Genomic DNA, 24,640 nt, shown 5'->3' with positions numbered 1-24,640 from the left:
GTGCTGAAATATTGAATATTTAACAAAAGCGGTGATGGCAGTGTGCTGCGAAGAACCAATGACAGCTGTTCCCTTCTCAAGCACACACTTTCACAGCACAGCCACCCTGAGAGACGAACATGCCACAACGTTTCATTCATCCCCCGGTGTGACACCAGGCATGAATCTGCTACGATATTACACTCCGACTCGTCGTCTCTTACTGTCTCTTCTTCTTCATTTCCTCGCCTCCTGTCAATCTCTCCCTGGGTTTAGCCGTGTCAGGCTTTGTCTGTGTCTTTCTATCTGTGTGTTCATCTGTCTTACTCTACATTCATCTGAAAAGGATGCTATTGTCATGAATGCATCGGTTATTAAGGCAATGAGAGGAAATCATTCCTCTCTGTAACAGAGTTTCAAGATCATACTTGAAATACACAGAGGCAAACCATGCTGCATATGACGGACTTTTCTGGGTTGGAACGACAACCTTAAATGAATTTAAAGTGACAGTGATGTATTGTGGAAACATTTGGAGTCTACAAGTTCTGCCATCTGATTTAAGGCGGATCCAGGAACAACGAAATGTGCCATTGAACATATCTGGAAACCAAGTTAGTACTGACCAAAGTGCTATTAGCGCAAAAGTTAAAATAATCAATTTACAGTAAAAAATATTTTGTTAAAGAGGAAATCCACAAACTATATAAGCATTGACTTGTGTGTCATAAATGTAATGAAATGATTTTTGAGGCTCAGACATCTATTCATCTTGCAGCCTGAAATAAGTAACTGGTCAATCAGTTAGTCAACTAACAGAAATCACATCACAAATAATTGTGATAATGAGTTGATTTTTTAGTTTTAGTCACACAGTTGCAGTGAATATTTTGAGGCTTTACAGTTTTTCGTTGACATCTTGTACACACAAAATTTGACATCTTCACCCCTAAATGCTAAATAAAGTAAAAACATAAGGATGCATTCACGTTCAATAGACAATATATACTCTAAAGAGTGAATTTTATTGTGATAAGATCTGAAAGGCTTCTAATGTGATTTTTACTGAACGTATCTGTAAATCACTGTAATATAGACTGGACGAACGGACTGATCTTCACTACACTGTATGTCTACTAAGGTCTGTGCCCTCACCTGTTCGTACTTCTCCAGCTCTGTGTGGTAGATTTGCCTGATCTGGGACAGCTTGGCTCTGTAGTCAGAGTGCTCGGCTGAATTGTCTGCTCCAGCTCCTCCCGAAGCGGCTGCCACAGCCGCAGCTGCAGCTGAGCCTCCGCCTTTCTCTGGGCCAGCTACGCCCTCTGCCAGCAACATGTTGTCCAGCCGCATGAGCTGTGGATCAGGGGGCTCCTCCTCCTGGGCCCCACGGATACTCAGCACTACAAAGACAGCAGAAGGTCAGAGGTCAGCCGTAGACACTCATAAATGTCACACCTACATTGGCATGATGCACCGTAACAAGCTGTCAGACTACTTGCACCCACACATCCACCGGCACAGTGTGCTGGATGAAGTATGTTGTGGCAAAGAGTGATTTGCCAGTGGGATTGGGAGGAGTGCAGGGAGCCTCATTATTGTTGTTGCTGTATAATTGTTATTGATATAGTTTAACTCTTACACAATAATCAACACGAACCTCAAAAAAAGTTGTGCTTCTTCCTTGCTGGAACATCCGAATAGGTGATTTCCTGTAACCTGAAGTGCCAATGATTGATTTCTCCATAATAACCATATGTCTGATTTAATTAGAGTTGAAATTATTTATTAATTATTAACTTAGAGGACCAACAGAAAACTGTTACCTTTTTTAATTAGTGCTTGATAGCGAGCATCACACTTTCAGGTGTGCAGCATCTTGCAGCTTTTCCCAAGTAAATGTTTGAGAATTATCATCTGTGCTATGCTAATAGCTGTTATATTACTATTAACATTTTATTATTTATACATGAAATGCTTTCACAGCAACAGTTGCAGTTTATGATTGTTATGTCATTTGTGGCTATTGTTGTTGACTCAATATAGTGTGATTCGTTAAAGGGTCTATATTATGATGCTTTATTAGCCATTTAATACAATAACAATTGATGTATTTGCCACAGTTGTCACAGTGGTCACTTTGAAACCTCCAGCTGTTGCAGTAGTAACAATAATGACAAGGAGCAATACCTCAGGTTTCCACTAGAGGTCTCACTTGCATCTCTAGTTGAGATTCTAGTCCCACCTTCCATTTTCTGAGTCGAAAACATTCCCTGCCTCTGAATCGTCCTCCTCCATCTGAAAACCATCCATTTCAATATAAAACCCCTCTCTGTGCGGCGTGTGGTAAGATCTAAATTGATCCCAGTGTGGACATAGAAAGTACATCGACGGCAGCTGGCATTATTGCTGGGCCTTGGTGCTAACAGAAGCTATGACACTGTGACTTTACGCCCCGCATGTATCGATAGCCATTTAAAATGTTACCACTTGTCATTTGTCTCATTGTCACTGAATGAGAAGGGACAGGCAGGGAGCACTTCATTAATTCTGAGACAATAGGAGTGCTTGGTGCATTAACCCCAGACTGCTGTCTGGGTCTGTGGGCCTGAACAGGGGGTCATAGGGATGAGAATGAGGCCTGCTGTACTAGCAAAGGAAGAGGAGGGGGCTTGCTCAGTCACCCTATGTCTTTAAGTGGACTGGAAATGCAAATATGGCAACTGTTGGCAAGTGGACGAGGTCAGAGGTTCAGGCCACAGGCTCAGCGGGAGGTAGATTGAGTGTGGGAGGAGTGCTGGAAGAAGAGAAGTCGTGTGGAAGACGGTGTCCTGGGATGGCAGGACTGTACAAACATTCTGTGTCATTACCCTGACTCCTTCATCACTCCTGTAACGTATAGACGGGCTCGGACAGGAAAATCTCAAATGACTTTACAGTCACCTCACCTCCACGCCACAACGACTGCAACCGCATTATGTCCCAAACAAACCCGCTCCATCAGAACCTCTAAACCTGGTTGTCCACTTTCATTAGCGTACATCATTAGAGGCCCCGCTTTACTGCTGGCTCCTGAACTGGTGCAGAGGTAGTATTTTTTATATAGTTACCACCTCATAAACATCACACTAAAGTTTGTGTTAAAATGAAAGCACACCACAATATGCCATGGAGGAAAATAAGCTGCACTTTCTGGAGGTAATTTACAGTAAAAAACAACTCAGAGCAAGCAACATACTTAAAGATGGAAAAAGAAAACCAACAATTTTGACTTAAATGCAATATAGGAAGCTACATAAGGTGTTCTAGGATTGACTGGAAATGAGTTAGGTAGCTCAGGAGATTAAAAAAATGTCGATTTCTAAATTCAGCCAGTTGTTCTGAACAATTCCTAAATATAAGACAACTGATGCAAGTAATAAGTACAACTGAAAAAGGACCAGAACACAAATGTAAGGGAGGAAGCTCTCAAATGTTTCTACCAAAAAAAAAAGGAAAAAAAAGTATCAGGCAAACTCATAAAACATTCAGACTGTCAAATGAGAATGGAACATATAAAAATTCCCTGTATCCACAAGAATGATTTGGTTCACTTCTGCCAAGTTCCAGCTTTACATTCACCAAGTGTTTAGTTTACTTGGCTTTGAGCACCCCCAACATCAGTTTTATAAGGGTGGCTGTTGCACAGAAGGTCATTTCTTAGGAGATTTTTCAGACAGAAAAGAGGAAAAAAAACAGTAGGCAGATTTTCTTCAGATGGAATAAGAAAGGTCATGGACAAATAGAAAGCAAATGAGTCCACTGAGCAGAGTAGGGTGTTTTATATGGAGAGTTATGCTTTAAAAAATAGGTACAGTAACAATTAACACAGCTCCACCATGATCCCCAGGCCTTGCTTGTTGACATGTGTAGACCATCGTTAATCAGCCACACATCGCATTCTCTACCCGTACACAAGCCGGCTTCATTCTTGCTGCTGATCCAGCTGTCTTAGAGAGCATCTGTCAGGAGGGACCCAGGGAGGAACAATGCATTACGCCATGTTGGCTGTGTTCTGTCATCCCTCATTGACAGCACATTGTCACACTTACACTATGTCCTCTGAGCTGGGAACAAGCTAAATAGCTGCTCCCTATAATACAAGTTCTTCCTGCTGCCTTCTTATCCTACAATCTGACGGCAACTTGCTCAGAGCAGGAGTTGACGTGAATTCCATAAAGGGAAGACACTCTATTACTAATCAGCCCGATCCTTACGACAATGACAGACGTGAGGTTCTTATGACAGTGATGAGTAAAACCACAGACCTGCGGTGTTTGGAAATGGTGGAATCAAATGATAATTTATTTGTTCCAGCCCAAACCTAAAGCACCTAATTAAAAGCATGGAGGGATTATCTCAAACAAATAAAATTAATAAAGAAAGAAAGGGATAATGTGCCTCCATAAAATTGGCTTTGCTGTGGGTCATAATTACACGACTCAGTGAGGGCCACTTTATTGGCTAATAGCAGTCTAATTGATTCATCCTAATGTTTTTCGAGCCTTGGGTCTGCTGGGCAGTCCCTGTCCAATAGTGCTGGTGAACTTACTTAGCCACCCGCAGACAAACACCAAAGGTTCTCTCCGAGATAAACAATTATCAGTTTATGTGAGTGATTCAGCCACCCCCCACCCACTCTCAGTGAACGCACATTTTCTGTATGTTGTTAATGGATGCCATTTTCCTCTTGGAGGCGTTTCAAAGATGACTTGTTGTCAGACGATGCCTCCTTCCTGTTGTTGACAGGCAATTCTCACAAGGAGGCGAGCCCCATGCCTTACTGCGCAGCTTTAGTTTGTGCGCCAATACATATATACATGTAATCCTTATATTAACTCTGGTGGCTGATGAATTCACTAATAACAGCAGGAAGGTGCCGTTATGCTGTGAGGATGAATCAGGTCAGGAAGCGGGGCACATGGTCGCTGGTTTTACTGCTCTCTGTACACAGTAAGAGAAAATGTCACTGACTGAGAAGACAAGAAAAGTGAACTGGAATGGGAGAACATGACATTTATTTAACCCCACAACATCTGGCCTTTTACAAATCAAATCGATATTTAATAAAAGCCCAGGGCAATTGGCTTTTGGAGAGGTGGACATGAAACTGTCTGGTTGTTTATCTGGGAATATTTATTTTATTTCTACGCAGCTAAAGATAAAAAAAGTCAAAGTTGCTCTTTGAGGATAAACTCGGAATATCATGCTTGGATATGATTTACGTCCCTATTTGGGGGGAGAGTAGCCTGCCCCCACCCCCATCTTCTCCCCCACCCTGGCTTGTTTTCAGCAAGCTCATGTGTAACATTCAGTGTTCCCCATATATTAGTCATTTGAGAAGACTGGCTTTTGGCCTCATCGGAAGATGGGTGAGGCTATTGAAATATTAATTGAACTACTGGCAACAGGAATATATCATTTCAGACTGGCTCCTGAGTTTGTGGGTGAGTTGTAATTCAACAATGAATGGGGCAATAAAGTCTTTCTTCTCCATGAAGGCAAAGGAAGTGTGGCTAAACAAAGGTAGGCTTACAACCTCTGGGCTAGCATCACAGCCTGCTTCTTGGGCGAAATGTTACAAACTGGGGATGGATCACCCTACAGTATTACACCCTAGCATTATTAAAGAGGTCCAGGTCTAAAAATACTCCTCTGAATCAGTGAAAATATTTGGGATTGTATCAAAAGCTTGTCAGGGGATTAAGAATTCTTCCAGGGCACTGCTTATGCTTCCAAAATGACTGATTATTAAAGGAACAACAATATCAGACTCAAAAAGTTACAACTCACCATGCTCTGCACTCCAGATAGGGTATCCTATCAGATTACATGAAGCAAATGGCAAGCTGTCATGAGCCATTACCATATGTAATCCCCTTCCAGATTTGGAAGGCATGTCAACAGGAACTGTTGGCATGGCAGCCTGTCACTGCGCCAGGGAGACGAGGAGAACCTGATGTTTGGCTGTTCTGTCACCGTTAGTGAGATGGACAGTCAAATAGAAAGGCCTCTGACAGAGACTGGGTGCCTTAGTTTAAACTGGTAGACACCTTAGGAGGCCCTGCGATCAGCACCCAGATGCTAAAATGTGATCTACGCTGTTAAGTTACGGGTGGAGCAGCACAGGGCGAGTCGGCCAAGAGTGACACGCGACGCCGGTCAGGTGACAGCATGTCCACACAGAATAACACCAGTCTGGCTCGTCACCGGTAACAGCACTTTAATTAGGAAAGGTGAAGGGCATGGAAGTGATGTTTTGGTTTTTATTCTTTTATTCTATTCATAATTTAAAAAAAAAAGAGTCAAAAGACTGTTTTCTAAAATTAGCTTTTCAAGCAAAGCAGATAAATCAAACTATATAAATATATATATAATTAATTCTTACAAACTGTTTAATATGCTGGGTTTGAGCCAAAAATGTTAGTGCATAATTAACCCTTTCTGGTCAGGCTGTGCTTGCCCTGTCTGCTCAAATATACAGTGACAGCTCTGGCCCTCTTTGTTTGCTTTGGTGCTTCAGCAGACACACTTCATTGTGGCTTCAGCTGTTACATAAATCACGGTAGAAGCCCCTTCTCTCGACAACAGTGCTACGGTGGTCTTGTCATGAGGCAGGCTCCAGAGCCGAAGCGACAGCTACATGCTAATTCATCATCGCCATAATTCATTATACAGCCGTAAGTGTACTGGAATGGAAAGAGAACCAACATACACCAGGAAGAAAAGCACAAGCATCAAAGTGTTAAATAACACTTTCCTTTAATTCCCTTCTTTTTGTCATTGTAAGTATTCTAATCTTTAAAGTCACACCGGCAAAAGCAAATTAGCTAATTACATATACTAATTACATATACACAAAAAGAGAATTGATGTGGATAGAATAGTTACAATTACATTCAAGTGTGTATTTAATTGGAAATGGCTAACAGAAAATATCGGCAAAGGCCATTAGGCCATTAGGAAAAATAAAAAGCAACTGAGCTACTTAACACTATTATTACAAGAAATCTACCTGTTTCATGAAGAATGATAATCTACACAGCAAAGAGTGTCAAGAGTCAGTGGAAAATGACATATCAAAGAGTAAGATGGAAGAAATTAACAAAGATTAAGAGTCAATTAAACCAATAAACCCTCATTCTTTTCAGTAGGTGAAAGCCAAGGGGATTGGAGTCGGCACCTTAGCCTCCATCTGGCCCCTTCACTTTGGAAACACTACAGAGTCTTTGTTAGGCAGTACTGATCATACAGTGCATGCAGTACCAACACTACTGTAGATAATAAATAGGTTTAAGACTAGTGAAACCTCCATTGGTAAACTTGGGTTTGGTCTATTTCTCTGAGCAGCGTCTCAGGCCCACATAATGGATGGGTAGCAGTTAAAGAGCATCGAGACAAGTGTCTTGTGTGTCCCACATGAGATAGCGAGCGTCCAGCAGCATGTACCAGACTGAGGCCATCCATGGCCTGAGGCAGTGTGTTGGCTGAGCCTGCCATGTCATTAACAGTTGCCTTGATCTGCTCTACCTTATTAAAGCCATTCCTTCAGGAGAGCAGACGAGCATGTCACAGTGTGAAACCAGGCCAGGGAGGGAAGGTGACCACACGGCCACCCTCAGTCTGTGCCGTGTGCAGCGTGGTGGGGGGGGCGCAAACAGCGCAGCGGATTTGTTGTAAGCCTCGTCTCGGACCCCCTGATGTCCCTGTGATTCCCTTGTCAGTCTGCGTTAATGGAACTCGCTGGTTATGCTCCTTCACATTCTTATCTCCTGTAGCAGGACAGTCATGCAACGCAGCCGTGTCTGTTTAGCCTTGGATGACCAGGGGACGACTGCTGTGTTGAATCCTGAATCCAGCCTATCTATACAGTCAGCACCAGCCCTTTGCTGCTTCCACATTATTAAGTGATGCAGGGAATTATTAGAGATTAATTTCCTATGACTGGTTTGCTCATGAGTGAAAACACATCAAGACGGATGCAGAGAACCACTCTGTGGAGAGACCCCGGCTGTCTTCAGCTCTGTCCAATTGCATAGTTTTGCCCACACGCATTAGTATGTATTAGTATGGCATTTTTCATAGAGCACAGCTCTGCTACTGCCAACGAGTTTATGTAAAAGTGATTAACAGCAATTAATCCTTAATCACCATGATTAGCCAAGACGCACTAAATTAAGCCACATCTGGAGCAGTGGAGGGCTCATGAGTTGCAGCAGGCATGCTGAGTGTGTAAAGGCAAGTGGTTACCACCTGAACCCTCTGAAAACAAACCGAGCAGTTTGGGTTGCAGTTGCTAAGTCTCAAACAGTCACCTCTCCTCAATATGAAGTACATGTAAAAAGTCTGAATATTTGTACAGATACTATTCATTGCATTATAGTGATCGTTCCCCGAGAACGCTGTCATGTACAATATTACACAATTATAAAAGGATGAAAGGAAGTTTTAAAATGTTCTTTACATTATTGTACAACTTCACAGTAGCAAACTGTAAAACCCCTGTACTGGAAGTATTAGAACTTGATTATGTAACGTTTTCAAACACGCTTCTTACCTTTTTTCAGCGTGATGAGGAGCTGTCAGAGCCTCCTGTGTCACACACTCCCCACATAGCTCTGGCAGCCTTGCCAATATATTTCCTTACTCAGGGATTACGAGTGTGATGAGAGATAGATAGATATGTGTAGGTATGTAGGTAGATACGTGTAATGGACTCTTATATGTGATCACTTGTGGAGCTACAGTTGGCTTCCTTCTCAGAAGTTGGGTTTTGAAGCTTTGACTAAACATCTGTGCTTATTGCTTTTATTTTACATTTATGTTACATTTTAACATAAAGGTTAAAACACATTTTTTCTATATCCTTTGTAGAAAAATCACCAGAATATCTACAGTAATCAGCACAGTTCTAATAATATCCCCGCTCCATTGTTTACTGACTGATTTGCCTGAAGATGTCTTGGTGCTTTGTGGCTTTTTGGTGCCAGACAAATTAAGCAAGAGGGCTGGTTGTGTGCCGTGGAACCGGTTCCATCGCAGCGGGTGTGCCATGTCTCTTAGCCCAATGTTTCTCTTGTGCCCCCCGGAGAGTTCTCTCCCTGCTCCACATTCTCTCCCTGTTACACAGCTCTAGATTAATTACACACTTTAATGAGCTGAATTATTAATGGGGCTCTTACTTGGCAGTTTAAGGAAATGCAGAGGAGACGACAGCGTTAAGCATCGGGAGTCAGGGCTCTCATTAAAACATCACACAACGCCTTTGGGAGCAGTGTTATTTAGCCGGAGAAATAATAGGATTTGGTACTTTACATATCAGGCACATTGAAGCTGCTGGAGTATGAATTCACGGCGTAAGAGACAGAGAGAGGAGCCTTGCAGAGGCTAGTGCACAACATTATGTCATTATGATTGCAGGCCCCAGGAAAATGAAAGGCCATCTAATGCAGCCGCTGGAAAGAGTTTCCTTCCTGATTGTTCAGCACAGATGGGAGCAACATTATTAGAAATGAGCACAACCAAAGATGGAGGGAAATGAATGAAGAGAAAGGCAATTTCTGGGTGAATATGTCTCATTCCTTTGTTCCTTAGATGGAATGATTTTATCTGGCACAACCATAACAAGGTTTGAGGAAGCTCTTCACAGTCAGAAGTAGGGCAAATGGTTATAATAAAAGCCACAAAAAAGCTTCAGGAAAATGAAATTATTCACACGATTAGCAAACTCAGTGATGGGAAGTCCCACAGTGAGGAGACAGGAATTGAAGGCAGGAAACAAGCTCCAGAATGTTTCTACCTGTCTAAATTTATATTTCTGTTGCAGCCAAATTTAGTCTTCTCCCATGTCTGCGACATATTGGTGAGAAAGCTCCAAAGCTGAAAACGGCCAACTCCGCAAAGCCATGTTAGAGCTTGTACATGCAGAGTCTGACAGTGTTGTAAAATAACAAAGAACACTATTTGTTCCCTAAAATCAAAGCATCTTCATGGAGGAGATGCTAATATTTCCAGTGTGTTGATGGTTCTGCTGTGATGGCTGCCACGCTAACACGGCTACACGTCTTGGGAGCGCCTAACGGCTTTCACGCTCACTTGTGGAATCGCACACTGGATCCCAGGGGACCTCTCCCTCTCTCTGTTTGTGTACAAGCTGCTGCCAGCGACTGTTTCTGCTATTTGGGAGGAAACAACAACAGGCTCATCACACAGTCAGGTCCCATTACAGCCTGACACTGCGCAGTTTGGATTTTGGCTTTATTGCCATATTTGGGAAGACACTTGAGGGAAACTGATGCATGCAGCACCTGACAAAAAAGATTGAAATCTGACTGATGACCATGTCTGTGTCTCCTGATAAAAAAACATTAGAACAAGTCCCTCATTAACAATTACCATGAACTGTAATTGGATGACTTGGCATGACCTGGGTGGCCCTGCAGGCAGGCGTCGGTTTGGGACAGTTTCTTTGTGCAGCCATGCAACTCCAGACACAAAGCCCCAGGGACACAGCTACTGCAGCACATCTACCCACCCCCCTCCAGTCCTCACCTCAAACACCCACCCCCATAGCCATGATGAAAATCACAAATGTTCCTGCTCACCATCTTAAAAATGCTCAAGCAGCTTATTACATTAGTCCTATTTGGGCCAGGGAGCAAAGCAAATGTAGGTTAGAAGGAGCCCATGCTGTCAATCAGGACAGACCAGAGAAAATGCTGGAGTAATGGAGGAGGATGGAGAAGGTGAGAGGTCGTGCCCACTGCTCTTCCCCAAGGACAGAGTCTATCAAACAATCTACAGAGCAGGGGAGAGGCGCTAAGCTTTGATAAGGAAACTTAATTCGACTTATGCGTGTGAGGTTCATTTTTGCTGGTGCGAGTGAAAAGGCATTTAAATGTTTCTGGGGTGGGACCTATCCAACACCAGGTTCTCAGTCTTGTACAACCGGGCCATAACACAGCTGCATCCCGCATGCCGTGCAGCTGGATGACGAGGCCAGCCTGACCTACAAGCTGCACAACCTCCTCTGTAAGAGTTCAGGATCCGGTTCCGTCCTCCAGCCTGAGATGACAAGCCCAGAGCATTAAGTCACCTTGAAGCAAGATCCACTGTCACATTTCCATGCCTGAATTCCTTTAAGATTACTTTCTTTTTTTGTTGAAATGTTAAAGTACATGATCTTTTCTTGCTCCTCCACTATTAGCCAATTCCCAGCTCCTCTCCCTGCAAATCTCTCACCACGGCGGCAGCAGCTCCTCCACATCTGTAGCACTTCATTTCACCTCACACTGAGCTCAGATGCAGCACTAACTGCCTAGAGGTTGACACTTGTCTGAATAATGTTATGCTAATGCTCTAGTCTACCTGTATTTACCCCTAAGTGCAGCAAGCAATCTGTTGATTGCGAGAAAGCAATTTTCCTGAAAGGGGGAGAGAGCGGGGCCGTGAGAAAGACTGAATGAGAGGGTAACAAGAGATCTTCTTTAAGCTGCGGCAAAAGCAATTTACAGAGGACGACAATTTTCTCTAGCTGTGAAAGGAGCACTCTCTCTAATTGTGCCTACGCAGAGCCATCAAGATGGGGATACAGAAAATAGCCAAGCAGGCTTGTGTGCATCCCACAGCAACTTGGAGGTATTAGCAGGAAAATTGCTTTACAACCCTTCTTTATTAAGTCTGGATTATTATTTTTTTAGAATAAACTGAGATTCTCGCTGAACAGCTCCCACAAACCACCCGCTTCGGATGTTATCAGCCATTACGAATGGGCTGATCAGAACTTATCAGCGCATTCGAATGGGCCAGTAGGTGCCTGCTCTGCCTCCTCGCGAACAGCTAACAGCTAGCTAAGTTGCTATGTTAAGCAGCTTTAGAGGTTATTGTGGTTAGGGTTAGGGCTGGATAACGGGTGGGGGGTTCAGGTTACAGTTAGCTAACACAATACCGCTAGCTACTTGCTAAGTTATGCTCGCTAATAAATCAAAATCAAAAACTTCGATCCTCCCGTCGGAACAACAACCGCTCAACAGCGCCCCTACTGACTCTGCTGGTTAAATCATCCGAGCCGTGATCAACCTTACGGATCATTGACAACGATCTACCGCACCTATTCACCGCTGCCAGCAGGTAGATGGGCACCTACCGGCCCATACGTATGGGCTGATAACCACTGATAATGACCATTGAATGGCGTGATAACGTCCGAAGCCGCTCCACAAACCCTACTTTTTATCCTTTTTTAGCTTGGGCTAATTACCCTTAGGTTCCACATTATACATACAACTACAAACAAACATGGGCCCAGTCCCTCTGCTCTTGTTTCTCTTCTCATATACAAGCATAAAGTAACTTCAAATCCTCCAGCAATGAAGATATTGCCCTTTTAACTTGTTTGTTGCTCTTTGCGTAACCAGAGAAGGCAGATGTAGAAATTAATTGCTCTTTCTGATAAGTAGTGGGGCTGGTATTTGTGTGTTTGGTAGTGGTGGTGCTGGTGGTGGTGGGGGCTTCTAAAAATAAAGCATCAAGACTGTGTGTGTGTGTGTGTGTGTGTGTGTGTGTGTGTGTGTGTGTGTGTGTGTGTGTGTGTGTGTGTGTGTGTGTGTTTGTGTGTGTGTGTGTGTGTGTGTGTGTGTGTGTGTGTGTGTGTGTGTGTGTGGTGCCAGATTGGGCGCAGCTCTGTGCTCGTCTCGTTCTGGCTCGACTTCTATCTGTCCGTGTGATAAAGCTGCTAACAGGCCTTTATCGGGGAGCAAGGGGAAATATGCTCCTGCCAGATTAGGCCCCAGACTCTGCCAAGGTTATAAACAGCCTGTTATCTGTGTCCCAAACAGAGTAATCCACGCTCTATCAGCACCCAAACATATGGGCCACACAGAGCAGAGATAGCCTCTGATGGACACTTGGTTTTAATTGCAATGAAAGCCAGCGGAGCGTTACCAGGAGAGAAAAAGGTTGTGTTATTGCGGCCGTACCCTAGTCTTGGCATGGCTGGCCGACGTCCACAAAAACTAACCTCCACCTTTGTGCAACGTTGCACCTGCTCCTTCCTTGGGCAGGACAGCAGCATCAAGAATCTTTTTAACAAAGCTTTTCTGGGCATTTGTTTCCCATTCAAATTAATATTTTACCTTTTCATTCAATGTCTTTGTGCATTCCACCGGTGTGCTAAATTAAATTAATTAAAATTAATTAGGCTACAGTAAGTATGGATTCATTTGATTAGGTGCTGATGAGCTATTTTCAGTCCTTAGCACAACGCAGGCTATTCCTCAGCTGATGCCTCACAAAGCATTGCTTCTCAGATGAGCTCTTATGTCGCTGATGAATAACAAACTTAAACTTTCCCAGATGTGGCCTTGGTAAATAAGAGCTGCTCAGACGCCCGGTATTTCTGCAGTAGACACACAAACTCAGTAAAACTCTGAGTGAAATGAGGACAGCAAACAGAGAGGAAGGAGGTGAACTGCAGCCGGGAACTGTGCAGAAATGATGTAGTGGCTGTCACAAACATGAGCAGCTATATTTATATGTCAACTAAGCTTTACCCCATGTTTTAAATTTGACTCTTGAAACTTATTTTTATAGTTTGACTGTAATTACAACCTAATGACACAGTAAAGAACTCTTCTTGTGTTTCGACTACAGCTCTTAGCCAATCATAATCAATAAGTAGTTGATGACTAATAAGCTGTTAACTCATATTACAAGATGAATATCAAACATTCGCACACGAAGAGGACCAGCTGCAGGACACAGTGTCATAATCAATAGGAATGATGGCAAACTAGAACATAATGTAAATCCAAATTTCACTCACTCACACAATTATCCTTTACAAGCCGCTTACTGGTGGTTGTTACAGTATGGCTCTAGTTCTTAGATTCTTGCACTGTTACTACTTTTGACATTACTGTGTTAAAAAAACTAGATGTTCACCTATTGCGGTGTGAGGCACGAGCAACAGCTGCTGCGTTAATGAGGACTGAGGTAAAACTGGTAGGGATTTAGACCCTCTACTTCTTTCTGTCTTCTCCCATAAGCAGCGGGCTGCTCTGTCTGTCGGCAGAGCTGTGATCTGAATACCTCTGCCTTCATAAAAGATTCAGGCCTTATTGACTTCCTACTTTGGTTTCCCTGCAGAGCCTACCTCCCAGGCTCCTTTTAAATTCTGCTCTTGTGGCTGAGAATACGCACCTGCTTGCAGGGAAAAAAAACAAAACACAAACCACAATGTGAAAATGTGAATTTCTGTACTTATCAGCTCAGTGCATTAGTAGAAAATGAGCCTGCATATCTGATAAACTAAACGAACAAACACCAAAATGTCAGTTCTGCACTATTACGTGTACTAATCACTCAGCTGTTCCTGACTCACAGGGTCAGTTGGGGATTATTGGCATTATAAAATGTCATTTCACATCTGTTATAATAAATGTTGATATATCATGTTCGTTTTATTTCAGCATCTGTTACCTGCTCTTTACTGCAGATCATTAACGAGACTGCAGCATTAAAACCTCACTGTCTGCCTCTGCATACAATATTTCAAAAACAACCCACACGCAAGGACACAAAGTCTAATAAATTTCTCATTTTATACACTGCCCCCAGATTTTTAGGTCCTGTCCAATAAAGATTTTAAATGTCATGAAGGACCTATAATATAGGTTGTATAAACGAGAGCCAAAGAAACCATACTGTGCTCTGTCCCTTATCCTTTCATCCAATAAAGTTTAATATCTGTGAATCAACTACAAAATGTTTTAGAAACTGTCAACGAGGGGATAATTAGACAACTTTATAGTTATCTGTCCTGATAGGCTCACTATTCTTTCTTGACAGTACATGAGAGCAGTGTGTAGTTAACAATCTTGTGCACAACTATATATTGTGTAAATATTTATTTAGTTTGACTGCCTTTAAAATGCTCAATTTATGATCTAAGATTGTAATCTCAAATCCATGTCCATCGCTCGCTGGTCTTGACCTCTACAGGCGCCGCTAACCTTGTGAGCAGGATTTCCGAGTTCAAACAAACAAAAGCAGACCAGCATCTCAAAGGCGCAGCATTTCACACATGGGTAGAGGCAGAGGACGGGGCCTTTAATGACACACAGTCCCCCCAGTCACCTAGAATGAACACGCAGTGCTGGAAATAGAACGGAAACTCTGCCTCCACGTAGGCCAGAAACCTGGCGATGCTTGCCTGCTTGCCCGCCTGACAAACAAATCCTCCTACAGCAGAGCGAGCGAGAGAGGGAGAGAAAACCCCCACCGACGACTCAGTCATACAAACTGAACGTGATCGAGGCATGTTATCCACTGAGCTATAATGCTGACACCAGTGCTGAGCGGAGGGTGTGGAGCACTTCGGTCAGCTGATGTGCTGCCCAGTCATGTGTGATGTTCCGCTGTAAATGGCACAAAGCCCGTCCTCAGATATTGTGTCTGTGTTGTGAACAGCTACTAACAGAAAATTACACTCACTGTACAACACAATCCTTGTCAAAGCCCTGAGGAGAATTCTGGGTAAACTCCTCAACAGAGCTTCTCCAGCTTGGGGGAACAGGATGCCTTTTTATATAAAACCATGAGAAATATGTGAAAAATTTCAAAATGTCAAAAAGCTTTTGATTGGAATCAGTATGATCTAGACTTCCCTACACATTCAACATGACTTATAGGCCACTTATATAATATGAATACTGAAAGCTTCCATATTGATTGTGCTTCCGCTGCCAGTGCTAGTAACATGGCTGATCTGCTGCTTGGAGACAGGCCATTTCATACATAAAGTAACTTACCTGTGCCTCTGTGCAGACACTCCTAGTATTGAATTCCGCCTTCCAAAATGGATTCCCAGCCCCCAGCATTAAATTCCCCAGCTTCCACCAGTCTGCTATGACAAAAAGGACTAAAGGCAAAGAGCACCGGGTTATGGCTTCAGTCTCCTAATGAGCTTCTCTGTTCCAGTATGTTGCATAAACCCATTACTGTACCTCCCAGCACATTACCTCATTCATTTCTTATATGTGGATAGCTTCCCTCTCCCAGGAACATAGCATTTCAGACACGGATCACGGTGTAATGTAGGCACACGCACTTCTCACAGTATGAGTCTATAATGTTTCTGTTTCACATAGTCATTGAGTTGACCCTGAGATATCAGACAAACATTGAGGTAAAAAACGAGAGTGTCTACCGGCAGGAGATCTATTCTACAGGGAAAAGACAAAGACAGAAAAACAGCCAGCGAGAAGAAAATGTTCCCTCGCAGTAGTACTATCTCAGTATGTGGCAACTCTTGCGGTGTAGGATGAAAGACACAGGTGGCAGCAAGATCCACTGTGCCTCAAGCTAATTTGCAGATTCAATTCAAAAAGATGGTGTCCCCAGTTTTTCCAGCGTGATGGTTGTGAACAGTAGGTACGGAAACAAATTTCGGGGATTCAAATACTGAGTCCAAATTTACAGCACAAACAATAAAGTTTCTATAACCGGTTTAACAAAACTGACTTAACCCTGTAAACTTTGACTGATGTACCAATACAAAGCCTCACTTCACTCCTAATCTTTACAACCTGCAATAATAACTTCAACAGAAATAACAAAAAGCAAAGCAAAGTGATATTTAATATGGTGTATTAGCACAGAAGTTTTTGTTTTTCCCTCAAATAAATAATGACAGTAACTGAATACTTACTATAGGAAACCAACCATTTTCATTCATTAATACATTCCAAATGCTACGTATGCTGGTTTTCAATCACTACCCAACTCTTAAGACAGTAAAACTCAACAAGTGCTATCCTTCAAGCTTTACATTAAAACCATGGCTTTTGTAATACTGTATGAAACCACTGGAAGGCTTTAAAAGGAAAGCATCTGAGCAAGATGTTTTATTAACAATATCAACAACAATGACTGCAAAGTACTGAGTGTAAAGTCTTAATGACTTTGTACAGTGTATTATAAATAAAGTCAGCCTTTTTTTTAAAATATGTTTTGTCAGCTACAGTAGCAGCAGCATCCGTTAAATCGACAATCACTGGCAGTACATGTGCAAACTTAAAAGACTGGCTTTCACCTAACAAATCACTTTACAGTGTTGTGTTGATTGATTGTGGATGCTGAATAAATCTTGTCAATTATCAATTAGACCAAACTAATCCTCTGTCTTTACCCACCCAGAGAATATTTATGCTTGAGGAAGACAAAATTGAATTATGGCACCAGCAGCCGCTGTTCACGGCAGCTGCAAGGGCTGCAAGGACACGTGTGTTAGCTGGTGCTCGCAGAAGGATTTATTCAAATTCACTGACACCTTAGTTGGATATCAGTTGGGCCTTAATTTCAGCTCTGTGTCAGAACACTTTATTTTGTCATTATAAATCAACAGCGGAGCCCAGAAACAATGGGGCTATTTCTCAGGCGAGCAGCGACTCATTCCACAACTGCGCGGCAAGGCTGTGCTTCTAAATAAAGTACTCAATATAGCGCAAGTGTTTACATGTTCATCAATATTTAATCAGAGTTAAAGGCAGCTGCAATTCACAGAGACAATAAATGGAGTTTATATGGAGTATCGTTGCCATCAGCCAAACAACTGATGACTTTCTTGGCTCTTTGTGAAAAAACAAACTGTAAAATCCAATCAAGACTAAGTGGGATTATGTGTCCTGAGTCTGTGTCAATAAAAGCGTTGTCTTACTTTTCAAGTGATGATAAGAATTCTGTAAGATCCGGGGACTCTGATGTCTGTATCTGATGTTATTGTTTGTCAGGCTCAGTCAATAAATGTGTCCCTTGTTATAATTGGACGCAGCCCTTTTTTTCTATCACTCAGTTAAATGTGTGTATGCAGCGTTGGAGGACTGTAATGCAACCCACGGTGAATCATTCTGTTCGAAGAGGGATTGCCTGCAATATGAAATCCACATGCATGTTTTAAAGCCTGTTCCAAATTTCTAAAAAAATGCTGTATATTTAATGTGTGACCAGGCTGCCATGCTCTGCATGTGGCTCCATGCTTTCTCCTCCTCTTCTCTTCCAAGGCTAAGTTAAAGCAGGAGCATCAAAATCCCAGCTTTAATAATTGAAGGAGTGACTGCAAGGGTACTTGGCTCAGGCCTTCTTGATGTGAGGAGTCCTTAAAAGATGCATGCATGCCTCCCCAGAGGGAGACGGAGGGGGGCTTTGTGGAGCTGAGGCTCTGTACATTTAAAGATTATGTACGCTTCTGCTAAGGCAAGATGACCAGAAAAATGCTCAGAGGACCATTATTCTCAGCAGAGCGGTTTGAGGGATGGGCACCAAGCTGATAAGATACTATCAATATTCATGCCTCTAAATCAATTATATTCCCATGTACTTCAAATGCAAATCAGGCAAGCGAGTGACTCTGCAGAGTGCAATATGCAGGATATACAAAGCTAGGTAAACAAGCACTTAGACACAGACTAAGTTTTACAGGAACATGATAAGGATTCCAGTAAACATAAATGTGTCAGCTGCTACAGCAAACATATTTGCAGGTTTCTACTTAACTCCAGCAGCCTGGCTGCAGCTCAGGCTGTGCCTTTAAAATGTAATCTCTGACTCAGATGTATGGTTTTCTCCTCACCCTGCCATTAAGGCTAGGGCCTAAATTATTGATCCCCCTGCTTTAATCAGCATAGCAGTCACGTCCGAGCGCAGGGGGATCTAAGTCTGGCTGCGTCCCCACGCTCCAGCCACTGAAATAATTAGGAGGAGTTCTCATTAAGGGAGAATGAAAGGTTGAGAAAGCGAGGAGGAGAAAGCAGCCCGAGGGCCATTCAGGGTGTTTAATGTCTTCCCCTGGGTCTTCCTACGGCCCTCAAGATCATTCTGATCAAATCCTCAGGCTGTGCCTGAAGAAGACAGGCCGTGCTGTAGAAAAATACAACCACTGTGTGGATAACACCAATAATACATCAAGACACAGAGGGGAGCGATGCATAAATAAAGATCTGTACTCTGTGCAAACTGATTAATATTAAATTGTCGAATCTGGGATCAATAGTATCAGTGTCTAACCTGAGCTTTAAAAAAAGGTAAAAAAACAGCCCACTATAGATTCAATATGTTTAGCGAATGGAGTGAAACTTGGTTTATGTTAGCTCCACAGGGGTTTGGTGGTGATGTAGCTTCCTTCACAATGATTAGTAGATCATACTGTATAGCCAAAGATTCTACACGCCACAGGGAATGAAGTGTGAGTGCTGGGCATACAGTATAACGCAACATCTATCTGAACACAAAAAAATGAACTGAACTGACAATGGCAGCGTGCTGAATATTTGATGTCCAGCTTCTTATAGAAGTCAAAGCAGCTGGCAGATGTACACACCACTATCATAGCAGCAAACACACCTTTGTTTCTATTCGGTCCAACACTCGTCACTAAATTACACCCAAGATCCAGTAATCACATTACCTCATTAATTTCTTAACAGAGCACTACAAAAAAACTGCGTTGCCATGTCTGTGCATGGATGGAATCACAGAGTTTGCAAACCGAGCTTGTAAAGAAGCCAAATGAAGGATTTGCATGATACAGTTACACTGGTGCTAGAATGTCTTTTGCAACGACTAGTGAAGTCCATGAATCTTGTTGTCACATTGTGCTTTCACTGTCGGCTTGCTTCACGCTGTGACTCCTGAGCTTTTTAAGTAGCTCAGTGTCGAGGCCACACCCCTCGTTAGTGGGGAGGGTTCATTATGCAAATGATCCTGCTGGAGCAGTATCAACGAGGCGCACGCTCCGTTATCATTTTCTGCCGCCGGGGTTCTTCTCCCCGATCGCTCATACGGAATCATGGCCTAATAGCATCCCATTAACATAATTGCCAGCACAACTAGTGTTCCGTGTCTCAGAGCCACTCTGCTGCTCTGCCAGCCGAAAAAGAGGATGGGTGAGGATGAGGGGGTGTAGAAAAAAATTTAATTAAACCGGCACACTGGCCACTCCCTTGCTTAGTAAATGTCTGTGTGTCTTTTTTTTTCCTGGGGAAGAGGGCAGCTTTTGTTTTCAGGAAACCTTGAGAGTCTCCCTTTGCTCGTGAGACTCACGTCAGTGGAAGGTGCTCAATATTCCACTGATGAGCTTACAGCAGCCGCCAAAAACATGTCATGAGCCAGTCTGCCAGGCAAAATAAAATCCCCATTATTTTTAAATTAATCCTAATTAAAATATATTACAGCACAGATCCCACAAATCTTTGGTAATGTGAAGATACGGCTCAGCAAAGCGTATTTACACATCTTTAATTAACACGGCACATTCTTTTAGTTTAACAAGCCGTGGCGCTGAAGGTGCCGAGGTGGTCCAAAACATTAGCAGTGACTGAAAAGAGCCACGCGTGGGAACAGAGGCCCGCTTGACACTGCCATAATCCAACAGAGTGCTGTTGTGGTCCACTGAGGTCACTCAGCACGAGCGCTTTGCAGTGTGGACGTGACGTACGGACGTACAGTCAGACCGTCAGTCCATTAAGGGACTGCAGCATCAGCGACTGCGGTGAAGGGAAATAGTTGCAGCAGGGAGCCATAATCATGTGCTGCGCCTCTCCTACACGCCGCCATTACCACGCCCCCAGCTCCCCTTTCTGCACAGCCACCCGTGTCGTTCTGATGAATTGATTGACACCATTTTCCATCTTACGGTGCTGTCAGAGGAAGCGAGAGAGCCACACAGAGCGGCCCGCTCCTCCGATGCTGTGGCACCCATGAAGGCTCTCCACTGGAAAACGGACATGCACAGTACAACGCAACATCAGCTTCGCTTACTTTAACACACAACTCATTTTGACACAGAAAAGACCCCACTGACTAGTTTATTATTTATGCCTTCTGTACATGAGTTCAGATTGTTCATCTACCTAAACATCAGCGCTGATCACAAAGACCAACCAAAGAAATGTGCTTTCCCACTGCAGCTTCATAGCTCAATAACATGTCTGGCCTCGTTACGCTCATCACAATGACAACTACATAAGCACAATCAGCAGTCACCCGGGCATCCTTGCTGTTAATTTCATTGCCCAAATTATCCCAGAGATCCCAAGTGTTAGAAATACTTCATCAAGCAGTACAGGGTAATCAGCACTGGTCATAAACCAAAGGGAGGTGAAAGCAGCATGTCGGCATCACAAACAAGCTCTCGTGTTACAGGATCAAACTAATTTTTACAGCAGAGAGGTTTGTTGCTGACAAATGTTTTAATTGTTAGATTAAAAGTTCATGCTTTTATTTGTTTTAACATTTAGGAAATCCACACTCGCTCTAAAGCCTGATTGCTTCAAACAAACAGATGTGGCAGCCATAAAACCAAAACGTAACACAACTGGGGGGATGTACAGTGCTGCACATGCAGTAAAACGCATGTACAGAGCACTTCCTCCCTTTTTTCTCAGGCTGTTTTAATTTGACACCTTGAGCTGGGGTAACTAGGTGGGGAGCGAGGAGCCGCAGAGGAATTCATTAGGCGCTCCACTGCAGGGTCCTGGCTCGGAGCGTTAATGACATTGGAGGATAGGGAAACGAGACAGCCCAGACGCAAAATGAAATAAACATGAGGACTGTCAGTTCTGACAGCGCCGGCGAAGGGGACAGAGTCATTTGGACTCAAGACCTTCAGCCTATAAGATCAGACCAGACTGCTTATGGTCCAAAACAACATTAGAGTGGGAGAACAATCATCCTCACCAGGCCTTTAGATTGCCATTGACAGACACTATTTTTTTGTGTGTGTGTGTGTGTGAGAGAACCACAAAACGTATTTCCATACCAAAATGAGGACATTTGGCTGGTCCTCACTTCTTTGAAGACCTGTTTGAAGGTTGAGGGCCTATAGTTGTGATGGTTAGGGTTAGGGTAAGGGGCTAGGGAAGGGATTTTGTAAGTAGAGGTCCTCACTTCGATGTAAGTACACCAATATGTGTGTGTGTGTGTGTGTGTGTGTGTGTGTGTGTGTGTGTGTGTGTGTGTGTGTGTGTGTGTGTGTGTGTGTGTGTGTGTGGCATTGATCTTTCTTGGCTTCTTCGTATCATTAAAAATATCCATCACTTGATCCTCCTGCAGCATTCAGATACACAACTGCAATCACATTATTAATGGCCCTCTATACAAACTGCACTCTTAGTGCTCTTGCTGAAAGACATACACAAATATACAGCAATCTTTGTCTGACTTCACTGTGAATCAATTAAAATGACTACAAAAATAACACCAGAGAGAAAATAGGGAGCAAGCCACTAAGGTTAGCACCGGAGAGAGAGAAAAGATCGTAGTTTTAATTTAACTTCCATTGTTTCATGTGGTTTCTCAAAGTGGCAGGTTGAGCAGGAATATGGACAAATTTGCTTTTGACATGATTGAAAGTAGAAAGTTCATTATCTTCTTCACTTTCTACCAGTTTTACAGTAAATGTAGTGTTCAGTGCCTCCATCTAGAAGTGAGCTCTGTTAAGTACAGTAGGAATGACTTATAACAGTAGTAGCAGCAACTACACGGTTTTGGTAAAAGTGGCTGGAAAGAGGATAAAATTTTCTTTTAATGATTGGAATATTTGTCATTGCACATATGTATAACTTAAAGTGGTCAACACATTGATGGCACTATTAGTAAAAATTCAAGCAAAGAAGAAAGAACATTCTCATTAATGTTTCTTTCCCTTCAGTCTCAGATCTCAATGAGTCAGATTCCAACATGGCTGGCATGGGAGTTAATAGATGCTGACTCTATACAAAGAAATAACAATGTATACAAAGGAATGTGTGATTGTTCTGAAGCATGTCTGAGTACGGTCTGTGTTTGTAAGGCCTCTTCACAACAGCCTTTCATCCCTGTTCAGGAAAGGGCACAATGAGGCTGTCACTCAGCATGTCAGTCAGTTAGGACGCAGCCCCGTCTTCCCCCGGTGCTCTTGGATGGGGATGCTCCTCTGGTGGATGCTCCATATCTTTCTCACACAGTGATGGAGCTGCAGTCTCTTGTGATATGGCAGCTGTGAACGGGTGGCAGAGATGACCCTTCGTTCCGAGTTGCTCAGCCTTAGATATGTGGCTTAGCTGCAGCCGGCATCTGCCCGGGATGAGCATATAGGGTGGGGGCAGCGGCTTGCTGACACCTGTCTCTCCTAGGACGAGCCCGCCTTTGTGACGTGGGAGTCTGCACTGGCTGTTGGGACAGGCCTAAGACAGATATGACAGGGCCGCTGACACGGGCCAGGCTGCACACTGGGAGGAACACTGCAGTCCAACACAAACAGGACTCTCCTGGGACTCTCCTCACTGGGCATTCAGTGGAAACCACAGCTGGCAGCTGAGATGCTTCAGTCAGAGTGGATTGAAAGTAACACTGGGACCCGCAAGCTTGTCAAAAGCACTCACGGCTGTTGCATGGACCTCTGAAACACCAACGCAGAAAATCAAATCTGGTGAGAAACGCATTTTAGCAAAGCCTTTCTGTGCTAGATATATTCATTATGTCAACCTTGCGAGGCAGCCTCATATTTCTGAGCCCTATACCAAAGCCTCCTAATTGTTATCAGGTCTGTGTCGAGACAGTTGAAGCAGAGAGATGCTGATAAAAAAAAACACTTCCCCTGAGCTGATGAGACTTCTCCCAAATAGCTGCATGTCTAAGTACATGTACAGGAATGTACAGGAATCAGCGATGCAACTCGGCTCACACTCTGACCACCAGTTAGAACAATATGACAAATTGGTCTAGTTTTCCTTTTAATTAATCATGGCTGGCTGACAGCTACCTGTGCCACACATCATCATTAGTCAAGAGGAGAGGAAGCCCCAGCCACATATGATAAGAGAGGAGGACACACTTCATTAACAAATTTTTCTCCATTTATTTTTTCAGCGACAAAACAATCGCAGAAAAATCACTATAAATGTTAGTGAGTTCACTTGTACACAGTTGTTTTTGTCACTGGTCACTGATTTGGCTTCACACTGTTTATACCAACGGTCTGATTTATCTCAAGACCTGCAACCCAAGGTTGAAGCCAGTTTATGGGACCATTTGGGCCAGTGTAGAGTAAATTCATGAGCTCTACATCAGTAAGTGCCTACTTTTGTTAGGTTCCATCCATAGATAGATTAGATCCATATTCCAGAATATTTTCCTTATTCATGGCACAGTAAATACTGTAGCACAAATAATAATCAGGTAATGATTCTAAAATTATGGGCACCAGCATATACAGTACAGTCTCATTTTGCATCTTGTTTTTCTAAATTGTTGAGCATATTAATACAACTCCCTGACACCTGTACATCTGTTCCAGCTTATAACAACTTTGCTTTCTTTTTTAATTTTGGTCATTATGGGTAAAGTACAAATAATAACTACTGTAAACTTAAACAAAGTTAAGTGGTGGGTATAGTATAGTATATGTGAACATTGAAAGTGAACCTGGCAGTGTAATAAGTACACACGTTTTGGAAACATATTTTATAAAGACAAAAGGCAAAGGACGATTATTAGCATTTTAGGTTTGCTAAAAATCCGATTAGCCTGGTTCAAAACATCTATCTGCCTGCACCTTTATTGCCCCACTGGATTGTCTGGGAGTCATGCC

The 24,640-nt window shown here is 43.0% G+C and overlaps 1 protein-coding gene across 3 annotated transcripts in view; it reads right to left on the bottom strand.

The window, feature by feature from the left end:
* The window catches only part of pbx1b (pre-B-cell leukemia homeobox 1b), a 45,522-nt gene that overhangs the window by 9,804 nt on the left and 11,078 nt on the right, over window positions 1-24,640 (bottom strand). For all 3 annotated transcript variants that reach the window (XM_029146941.3, XM_029146940.3, XM_029146939.3), the window contains exon 3: window positions 1,135-1,379. In XM_029146941.3, the coding sequence (XP_029002774.1) occupies window positions 1,135-1,379 (245 nt within the window). The remainder of the gene's footprint in view (window positions 1-1,134; window positions 1,380-24,640) is intronic.

This window comes from Betta splendens, chromosome 4 (genome assembly GCF_900634795.4).
Source record: "Betta splendens chromosome 4, fBetSpl5.4, whole genome shotgun sequence".
NCBI classification, from domain to species: domain Eukaryota; kingdom Metazoa; phylum Chordata; class Actinopteri; order Anabantiformes; family Osphronemidae; genus Betta; species Betta splendens.
Note: the sequence above shows the minus strand (reverse complement) of the source record. Positions and strands in the feature narration are given on the sequence as shown.